This window comes from Vitis vinifera, chromosome 16, assembly GCF_030704535.1.
Source record: "Vitis vinifera cultivar Pinot Noir 40024 chromosome 16, ASM3070453v1".
NCBI classification, from domain to species: Eukaryota; Viridiplantae; Streptophyta; class Magnoliopsida; order Vitales; family Vitaceae; genus Vitis; species Vitis vinifera.
In genome coordinates, this window is record NC_081820.1 from 25,748,528 (window position 1) to 25,759,116 (window position 10,589).

Sequence of the window (10,589 nt, forward strand, 5' to 3'; positions counted from 1 at the left end):
CTTTTCATGCTAAAAGCACTTGCTAAAATTATTACCAAACAGACTTTTAGTATTGTTTCATAGCACATGCTGTGGCTGAATTATATTGGATATATTGGAATGCTATAGAACGATCTATGTATATATTCTTATCTTCTTCTATTTGTACCCAATCTCAAATGCAGCACATTAATAATATTCATTCCCATTTATTGGAGAAGAGGTTCCATATCAAGGTGCAAAGGAATATGGCATAAGCTAATATTGTGTAGCACGTACCTTTTTCTGGCTTCTTTATGCACTCAATTTCAGATTACATGTCATTACTCATCTTATTTCTGTAAAAAATAAATACTACAAAGAATTTTTCAAATTTTTAAAAACATTTCATAAATTTTGTTAAACCCTTTTTTTTTTAAAAGACACTTTTCATGCTAAAAGCACTTGCTAAAATTATTACCAAACAGACTTTTAGTATTGTTTCATAGCACATGTTGTGGCTGAATTATATTGGATATATTGGAATGCTATAGAACGATCTATGTATATATTCTTATCCTCTTCTATTTGTACCCAATCTCAAATGCAGCACATTAATAATATTGATTCCCATTTATTGGAGAAGAGGTTCCATATCAGGGTGCAAAGGAATATGGCATAGGCTAATATTGTGTAGCACGTACCTTTTTCTGGCTTCTTTACGCACTCAATTTCAGATTACATGTCATTACTCATCTTCAGCCTGCATTTCGCACCTTTTGCTTCACAATTTCCACACACAGGTTTTGACCAATTCATGGAAAATCTAGATTCCCCATATTCTATATTTAATGGGAGTGAAGCTTCGGAAATCTAGCAAGCAAAATATATTCATAAATAAATTAAAATAGACATTGCTCATAGATACGTACTGAAATACAATGTATGGTATTATCAGCATAATTCATGTAGTATTATGGTCCTATCACATCTACCGCATTTCACATTTCTAAAGATAAAAGAAATAGAGTCCTATAAATATAAGGACCAACTTACTTTTAGTGTCAAGAAAATTGACTCGATGGTTTTATTTGAAAAGTCATATTCAATAAATAAAGCATCAAAATTAACCACATGTACAATGGTCCACAAAAATTATTGAAGGAGTGTTATGGCTGTAGGAGACCATTTTAAAATTTTGAATATTTATTTACTCCTACAATTTTATGCTCATAATGAATTATAATAATAGACATATACCAAGGAAAGGTTTGAGCTCTCAAATTGTTCCTTCTTTGTTAATTCTTTCTCTATTAAAATGCAACTTTTGATTTGAGAGCCTGATTTAAAGTGTGAAGGGTAAGATCAAAGTCCTAATTAAATTTCAACAAGGAGTAGAAATCTATGAATGGAGAAATCAAAGTGTCCACTAATTCGAAGAACCATATATGGAATGGTGCAATCCAATGTCCAAGAATGTAATTGTAACCTTTAGAGGGCCCAAGGACACTTCTCTAACAAAAACTATATGGAATTACTTACAAAAGAAATGTTGTAATTGGCACTATTGTTCCTTGAAAGCCCAGATTACTACTAGCAACAAGTTATAACAAAATAACTTACTTGAACATCTACAACCCTAATAATTATTTTTGTAGAATACTTGAAAAAAAAATAGAAATTCAAAGGAAATGGAGGATTTTCTTTGATAATTTTACGGGCAAGCAAGAACACTATTCAAACATCTAAAATGATATTTTATTACTTGTAGATAACCTTTCTTACAAGGAACCAAACTATTGTTTGAAGTAGAAACTTTATTTTATTACATACACTGATCTCATAGAAACCTTACACATAAGACACAATCACACATTATTATTGGATTACAAAATAAGCAACTAGATGGAGTAGGACTACCTTCCATTTAAGCTGATTGTACCCATGGAATTGGATGATGAAATTGGTACCTCTACCATGGATTGCTCATGATTCTCGATAGACCATAGAGTTGGCTTAGGAGGCATTTTCAATAGTTCAATATCTCCTTCAAGCATCTCCAATGTTTTGCTCATTGAAGGACGATCCACAGGCTTCATTTGTACACACCATAGCGCAACTATCACCATTTTCCTTACATACTTTTTTTCATCCTCAGTGGCATCTCCCATTTCCATGTCCTCTCCTTGATCATATCTATCATAAATCCATGATGGGAAATATATTTGACTTGAATGCCTTGCAAATGCATTCACATTCTTCCTTTTTCCCACCATTGCCAATAACAACATTCCAAAACTATAAACATCAGCCTTAAATGATACACCTCCAATGTTTTTGTAGAACAATTCAGGAGCAATGTAGCCCAAGGTTCCTCTAGCAGCAGTGACTGATACAATACTTTCATCTGTTGAGTATAATTTTGCAAGACCGAAATCTGAAACTTTTGGTGTGAAGTCTTCATCAAGAAGAATGTTGTGTGGCTTGATATCAAAATGAAGAATTTGCATATCACACCCTTGATGTAAGTATTCGATCCCACGTCCTACTCCAAGTGCAATCTTGTATAATCTTTCCCAACTCAAAGGAATGTTGTTTCCTTGATCAAGAAAAACAAACTTATCAAGAGATCCATTGGGCATGTAGTCATATATAAGGGCCCATTTTGATCTCTGTATGCAAAATCCAACAAGTCTCACCACATTAACATGATGAATTCTTCCAATTGTAGCAACTTCATTGATAAAATCCTGCCCATTAGCCTTTGACATAACCAACATTTTTACAGCTACAATGCGGCCACTTCGGAGTTTTCCTTTGTACACAGAGCCAAAACCTCCTTGACCCAATTTATGCTTAAAATTATAAGTCATCTTCTTTATGTCTGAATATGTGTATTTGATTGGTCGAAGATTTTGGTAGTTATGTAAGAATTCTTCAATATCATCATCTAATGATAAGTGTCTCCGTCGAAACTTGTAAATTAAATAGGCAAAGAGGCACAAAATACCAATCACAGCTCGTCCGATGATGATCATGACTACATATAAATCACATGTTAAAGATATGAAAAACGTCAGAGGAAGATTTATAATCATCTAACCACATTCAAGCATCAAATGCAACAAATGAAAAGGTCATTTTACCTATATCTTAGGTTTTGGATTTCCACTCAAACATGGTCATGTGACTCTTTTTCTTTTGGGTGACAGCATGATATACATAAAGGATGGAATAATCAATTGAGAAAATTTGTTTTGTTGTACAAAATTAAGGAATGAAATTAGATGCCAAATTCCAACTCTATTCTTCAATTTCCTTGTACTCTAACAAATCTGGGAATAATTTGAAATCAAATACATCACAAATTTTTTTTTAAAATAATAATAATTTTATTTGAAAGAAAATTTCTGAATTTCACAAATTGGAATTTCAATTTATGATTCATTTTGTACAACCAAATGCATTGCCAAACTTGATTGTCAGCTTTTATCTTGAATGAAAGGGTTCCAAAAGTGCCAGGCAAAAAGAGGTATAAGACGTGTGCAATTATATACTTATTGAGATCTGGAAGCCTTACCCATGAGTTGAAATATCAAGACTGCCCCAGCTGCAAATATGAGAGGAACAAAAATTATTAAGTTCAAGAAAAGAAAGATTCATACATATGACAGATTTAAAAATAAAATTAAGCACATACCACATATTGACTATTGTGGGATTGAATGTGTAATTTAGAATAACAGTTCTTTATTTTATTCATTTATTGTGAACTCCAAAAATAAATTATCATTTCATTTTATCATCAAATTAATAATTTATTATTATTATTATAAAGAACTTCTCAAAGCCTTACCAAGTAAAGTTGTTACGCCTCCATCCGAAAGATATCCGAAGTCTGCAGGTTGAAATTCAGTAAATATGGTCAATGGTAAAAGTAGAAGAAGCTTTTGCATTTTGCTCTATGTGACTGCCAACTAGACAATGATATTAAGCAGCCCACAGGTACCATGTTGAAATTAATGGAATGAAAATAAAAAAATAAAAATCTCTATCTTTCTTCTACAACAAATGGAACTAATAAGCCTTACATTCGATAAAACGGTCCACACCTAATATAGATCCTGTTAACAGAAAAACAACATAAATTGAATTTAACATGAGAAAGATAATAGAAGTAAAAATGAACATGAAAGATAATAAAAGTAAACTCCCAAAGTCTCACTGATATAGAGAGAGAACCATTTCAGAAAGTTCCGAGCTGCAAGATCAAACCAATTAAGCAAATATTATTAGTTATAAAATGTTGAAGGGACTTATGCTTGCAAGCAAAATAAATGCATGAATGGATAAAAATAAACATTGCTCATACGTTTGGTGCACTGTACGGTATGATTGCTATAATTCACGTCGCAGTTTAGCCCTTTCACCTCGCATTCGCTTTTGCAGCGGAAGCTCAAAAATGAAAGATCAAGCCCCAGAAGCAGCACTTCTTGCAAATCTGACATTGAAAGATTGTCGTGCTTCAAGAATCGAGTAGCAATAGTCCTGAGGATGGTGCATGAATACTTAATATCTCCCACTTCCATGTATTTTCCTCCGACTAGTGCATAAAGATGTGCTTGTGAGGAAGATGAAGTCACATTGCTACTGTTGCAAGGAGTGATAGGAATATAGTTGTCATCACTTATTGGCTGCTTGCAGTTCATCAAAACCGTTGTATTGCTCACTCCCAGTACCGAATAATAATATGAATCAAAGATGTAATATGGCAAGGAATAGAGAGGAGTTGAGAAACAGTTGCCCTTTTTCACCCCAGGATCCACTACCCGAATGGTAGAGTGATCGTAGTTGATATCAGCAACATCGTATTTGTCACCATTCCGGCTGTTTATCATAGTACGATTGTTTTCGCAGACCAATTCATAATCAGGATCACCACACCCAGATGGATCACCTTTCAATCGGAAAGGGTAGCTTATGTTTTGAATATCCCCACAAGAAGAGGGCCGGCATGTCTGGTTTCCATTAGCAGCACAAATTGCAAGGAAGAAAGTGTGGAAGAGCGCTAACACCACAAGTTTTGCTTCTCTAAACATCATAACATTTGAGAGAGATACGGAGCTGGAATTCTTTTGTTTTATGTTCAATTTAAGAGAGAGATATCAAATGAGCCTTATTGACTGTTATAGTCAACTACTTTGATTTTTCTATGTATGGATAACTTCACATTGAAGAAACGCATACCCACCCTCTGTTCATGATCAGGTTCAATCATTAGAGGCTCCTGAATTAGCATAATGAAAATGAAAATCAAGAATCACTATATTTGAAATTAATTTTTTTTTTTTATTAAAAAAAGGATCTTACTACTGAATTAGCAACTTTCCTCGACATGGGCCATAATGTATACCAAATTAACCTTGTACAAATAATGAATTATGTACGGTATCATGCTAAGTTACCATTTTTCCAATAATTTAAACTTCTATATGTTTTATATAGTTTTTTATTATTTGTATATTAAGTTTTATTTCTTCTAATCAAATGCCTACTTTAACTCAAAATTTGATTTTTAAAAAACATACAAAATAAATTAAGGAGGATGGTCCATTTAGATTTAAATTATAATAAATGAAGTATTATTAAATTTTAGAGTAGGTAATGTGACTTACATAAAAATGTTTATATGTATAAATTAAATGGAATACTTACATTTTGAAAGTGACAAACTAAACATATACATGTGATACAGGGTGAAAGGACATTGTTATAAAGTGAAAATCTATTAGTAAAATGTACCGCCGCAGTAATCCTCCTTCCTACAATTCTTCTCTATAAATTTTCAGGCTAATCTCCTCGCGATATTTGTATCTCCCCTCCCACTTTCTTTCCTATCCCAGAGACTTCTGTCCTTGGCAAAAATCACAAATTCCTTCCATAAAAATGGATCGATATCTCTGTTTGTTTTTGTTCTTGTTTCTGACCTTGTTTGTGCAGATGAGAGGGGGCCGAGATGAGTGCATGACATCGAATGGTTGTGGCGACCAGGGTCCACTCATCCGGTTCCCTTTCCGTCTAAAACACCAGCCACACCACTGTGGATATCCGGGATTTGAGTTATCTTGCACTGAGAATAATCAGACCATGCTAGACCTGCCAGTTTCGGTAAAGCTCTTGGTGAAGAAAATAGTTTACAAATCCCGGGAAATCATTATCCAGGACCCGGATAATTGCATTGCGAGACAGCTTCGAAACCTCAATTTAGCTGCCTCCCCCTTCCACTTCAAATTTGAACGGGACTTCATCTTGTTCAATTGTTCCGCAGATAAAACAGAATCATCTCGTTTTCAGTCCATCCCTTGCCTTTCTATCCCTGGTAACCCAGTTTATGCTGTTTATTCCTCCAGTTATGTCCAATATACGGATCTATCCTCTTGCCACAGGCTTTACAACGCTTCAGCTCCAGGTAATCGAGATTATGGGGATTTTATATTCAATGGAAGTGCATTTTCTTTGAAGTGGTCGAAATCAGTATGTGGAAGCTGCCCAGAAGGAGGAAAAATATGCAGACTGAAGAAGAGTAATAGCACGGAACCAGAAACTGAATGTATTAAAGGTAAAGAGACTCTGCATCTTAATTCCCCATTCATCTTCTTTTCATCTTTCATGCTCACCTCATATCCTCTACTATGATTTAATATACAAATGCTCCATTTTGGAATAAAAAAAAAAAAACCATTGTAAAGGATATGAGCTGATAAATTCTGCTGATTGAATTTGCGTTTTATTGGGATTTTGAAAATCTGAAAAAAAAAAAAAAGAAAAAAAAAAAAGAAGAAGAAAGGAGAATAATTTGATTACAAGGGGTAAAATAATCTCTAAATCTGAAAAAATAATTTAAAATAATTAGTGAAAATAATTTTTTACATTTTAAAACTCCTGTTAGATGAATTTTTGGTTAAAGTAATATATTGTTTTTCTTGCATTTCACCTCAAAACATCGAGCTAAACTAATGGATCCAAACTAAGGCCTTTTCTTTTCTTTCTTTGAATTTTTAGCGCTCAATAAAATTAAGGGAAATTATTGAACAAAGAGTTAAATGTTTATTTGGATTTAGTTTTTTGAAAAATTAAAGAAATAAAAGAAAAATGTTAAAAGTTCTTTTATAATGGATTCTTTCCTACCTACTTACAATTAATATTTTTCTTTATTTTCTTCTTATTTTTCCAAGGACGTGAACCTAAAAATACAAAGTAATACAATTGATATTCATTTTCTAGTTTTAATGGTTATCCACATAGATGACTTTTCCCTTATACCTAACATGAGAAGTTTGATGTTAATGGTCAATCGAATCGCCAAGTGTCATCGTACCTACCAATTGGATCACTGTATATAATGGTATAGAATAAGGATAGAGATTTCTTCACATTCCTTTTACATAGAGTTTCATTTTTATTTTTGTCATAAAATTGGATGAATTTGTGTTTAGGGAGTCATGAAGACAATACGGTATTATAAAACATAAAACTATGATACATAATAGGGATTAGAAGGGTATGTTTTAATTTCCACTACAAGTTAGGATAGAGTTAGTAGTAGAATTGGTATTGCCTCAAAAATGAACCATAGAATACAAGAAAGGGACCCAAAAAGATAAGGTTGAAGCCTAGAATAAAATTAATTAGATTAAAATCATATCACATGAACATGTAATTTAGCATGTTTTTATTAATTCCAAGAGCATAACAAGCTAATTACTTTTTTTTTTCTTAATTTTTTATAGGTGTATCGAAGAAAATAATTGTGACAGGTAATATTCTATTTATACATATTTTATTATAGAGATAAAGATTTTTAATTTGGTTATTTTACCTATTTATTTAAATAAAAAGTTTAAGTTTTCTTCTTTTTATTTATGCAGGTGCAATCTTTGGTTTCTTTCTTCTCATGTTAGTAATTGTTGTGCCTTATCGAGTCTATAGCTCAAATAAAGTAGAAAGAGAGAATAGAGTAAAGGTTAAAAAGTTTCTAGAAGACTATGAAGCTCTCAAGCCCTCAAGATACTCCTATGCTGATATTAAAAGGATTACGAGTCAATTCAAAAATAAATTAGGGGAAGGAGGATATGGAACAGTGTACAAAGGAAAGCTTTCAGATGAAGTCTTTGTTGCAGTAAAAATCCTTAACAATTCTCAAGGAAATGGGGAAGAGTTCATTAATGAAGTAGCAACAATGGGTACAATCCACCATGTTAATATAGTTCGTTTAGTTGGATTTTGTGCTGATAGATTTAAACGAGCTCTAATTTATGAGTACTTACCAAATGAGTCATTGGAGAAGTTCATATTTTCAAAAGTTGTCAAGAACTATTCACTTAGTTGGAAGAAACTTCAAGAAATTGCTATAGGTATAGCAAAAGGAATTGAGTATCTTCATCAAGGTTGTGATCAAAGAATCCTTCATTTTGATATCAAACCTCATAATATTTTACTTGACCACAACTTTAATCCAAAGATTTCTGACTTTGGTTTAGCCAAATTGTGCTCTAAGGAACAAAGTGCAGTCTCTATGACAATTGTAAGGGGAACAATGGGTTATATCGCTCCAGAAGTGTTATCTAGGAATTTTGGGAATGTGTCTTATAAGTCAGATGTTTATAGTTTTGGAATGTTGTTACTTGAAATGGTTGGAGGAAGGAAGAACATTGATGTTAGTGTGGAGAGTACTAGCCAAGTATATTTCCCAGAATGGATTTATAATCATTTGGATATAGGGGAAGAATTGCATATTCGAATTGAAGAAGAAGGAGATGTTGAGATTGCAAAGAAATTAGCAATTGTGGGACTTTCATGTATTCAGTGGTGTCCAATGGATCGTCCTTCCATGAAAATTGTGGTTCAAATGTTGGAAGGAGAAGGAGACAAGTTAACCATGCCTCCTAACCCTTTTGCTTCAACAGTTCCAACAAACTTGAGCAAGCCAGGTAGAGTTTTTCAACAAGAGTTGGCAATAATTTCAGAACTAGAGTAAAAATAATTGTCTATATGTTCAACTTATTATGAATGTATAGTTTAATAAAAATTCATATTGTAGTTGTTCATCATCATAGCATCTTTATTTATATTTCTGTTAATTGAACATATGATTGTATAAAATGATTATACCAGTGGCTCAATTGATGTTAGATTCCAGAAGTTCTTATTCCCATGTAATGTATTTCTTGTGTATTAAATTTTAATGAATATGTCCAAGAATATTCTCGCAACCCAATTTATAGTTCAGCTACACACAACTCTATAGATCACCTTTCAATCAAGTAAGAGTAACTAATGTCCATCACATTCAAGATAGAAAGTATTGCACGAAATGGTAATAGAATTAGATCTAGGAAACTTGAAAATAAGAGTCCCATCCACTACACCCATATAGAGTTTTTTTTGTTTTTTGTTTTTTTTCTTTTTTGCCTTTATCACTTTTTTATTGGACTGAGAAGTAAGCCTAATTAGTTATGTAATGACTAAATTATACTGAATGGTGAAGGCTCGTTGGAGAACTTTGCATCGAATAAAATGGAGATCGATTTCGATGTGTTTACTCCTTGCATGAAACACTGGATTTGCTGCTAGCTAAGTACCACTTTGGTTATGACACCATATCAATGGTGAAGATAGGGCAGGTATCCTAACAATAAAGGAGTTAGAGAGTCAGGTGAATGCTTGATCTTGAACTTTATCAATACAAATTACCAATGGACCATATGTACTAGACCACAAAAAATATTAGATTGTGGGAGAAATGAACCATATGATCTGTGACCATGTAGTAATCATTGAGAAAGGAAAAAAACATGGACTCAATAGATTATGTAATAATAATAATAATAATAATAATAATAATAATAATAATAATAATAATAATAATAATAGACTCAAACTCTCTCAATATATGGCATATATTGTTTAACCTAAACAAAAAAAAGCCCAGTGGCTGAGGACCTTGATGCAAACAAGCTTGTCTTAGCCGAGAGGTCTGAGGGTTCCTCCATGTGTTTAAGATTAACTACATTTAGGCAGAACATCAAATCAATGGAACAATCTACTCTGTTTCATTGGGTCAGGCCCAATGGTAGGTCCATAGGCAGAGCTTGGATCATGTGCTAGTCAGGCTGGGTTAGGCCTGATACAGACCTAATTTGATCATGGCAGCCCAATAAGATAATTATTTTCCTTGTTTTGTGTTTTTCTAATTTTTTTTGTTTGTAGTAATTAATTATATTATAATCATAGCAATCATTGTAACTATTTTTGTTATTAAATTTTTTTGTTCCATTATTTCAGAAAATCTAATTTTATTTGATAAATTAATTCTTCTTTATCATCTATTAAATCTTTACTTAAACTTATTTTATTATAAATTTATTTATTTCTTTTTCTTCCATTTTCTTCTTACAACTTTCGTGTCCTTATTTATGTTTTCCATAAATATAACAATAATTTAAACAAAAATAATAATTACTTGGAGATATACCAAACAAAACATACACTTCTTCAATGAAAAAAGTGACACAAAATCAAGATATAAATTCTAAAGAATTAAGACTAATTTAAAACAAATTTAGAATTGT

General features: G+C 32.3%; 2 protein-coding genes across 2 annotated transcripts; one reads left to right on the plus strand and one right to left on the minus strand.

Moving 5' to 3' along the window:
• Positions 1-1,639: 1,639 nt before the first annotated feature.
• Positions 1,640-5,151, minus strand: LOC100854816 (rust resistance kinase Lr10). Its single transcript, XM_010664697.3, has 6 exons — positions 4,331-5,151; positions 4,184-4,219; positions 4,050-4,082; positions 3,815-3,856; positions 3,539-3,568; positions 1,640-2,998 (listed from the first exon to the last, which is right to left on the minus strand). Exons 1-6 carry the CDS (start codon positions 5,058-5,060, stop codon positions 1,875-1,877), a joined length of 1,995 nt encoding a protein of 664 aa, XP_010662999.2. The 5' UTR covers positions 5,061-5,151; the 3' UTR covers positions 1,640-1,874.
• A 659-nt stretch (positions 5,152-5,810) lies between these two features.
• LOC100854786 (rust resistance kinase Lr10-like) lies at positions 5,811-9,159 on the plus strand. Its single transcript, XM_010664698.3, has 3 exons — positions 5,811-6,577; positions 7,749-7,775; positions 7,887-9,159. The coding sequence occupies exons 1-3, from the start codon at positions 5,905-5,907 to the stop codon at positions 8,993-8,995; spliced, it is 1,809 nt and encodes a 602-aa protein (XP_010663000.2). The 5' UTR covers positions 5,811-5,904; the 3' UTR covers positions 8,996-9,159.
• Positions 9,160-10,589: the final 1,430 nt, after the last annotated feature.

Bases quoted from the DNA above. Each gene is read 5' to 3' on its own strand.
- LOC100854816 (XM_010664697.3), bottom strand. From the start codon at position 5,060: ATGATGTTTAGAGAAGCAAAACTTGTGGTGTTAGCGCTCTTCCACACT. The intron at 3,569-3,814 runs GTAAGGCTTTGA...TCATATTTGCAG, and splicing joins AGGCGTAACAACTTTACTTG to CTGGGGCAGTCTTGATATTT. The intron at 2,999-3,538 runs GTAAGGCTTCCA...ATTTATATGTAG, and splicing joins CTTGATATTTCAACTCATGG to TCATGATCATCATCGGACGA.
- LOC100854786 (XM_010664698.3), top strand. From the start codon at position 5,905: ATGGATCGATATCTCTGTTTGTTTTTGTTCTTGTTTCTGACCTTGTTT. The intron at 6,578-7,748 runs GTAAAGAGACTC...AATTTTTTATAG, and splicing joins AGAAACTGAATGTATTAAAG to GTGTATCGAAGAAAATAATT. The intron at 7,776-7,886 runs GTAATATTCTAT...TTATTTATGCAG, and splicing joins GAAGAAAATAATTGTGACAG to GTGCAATCTTTGGTTTCTTT.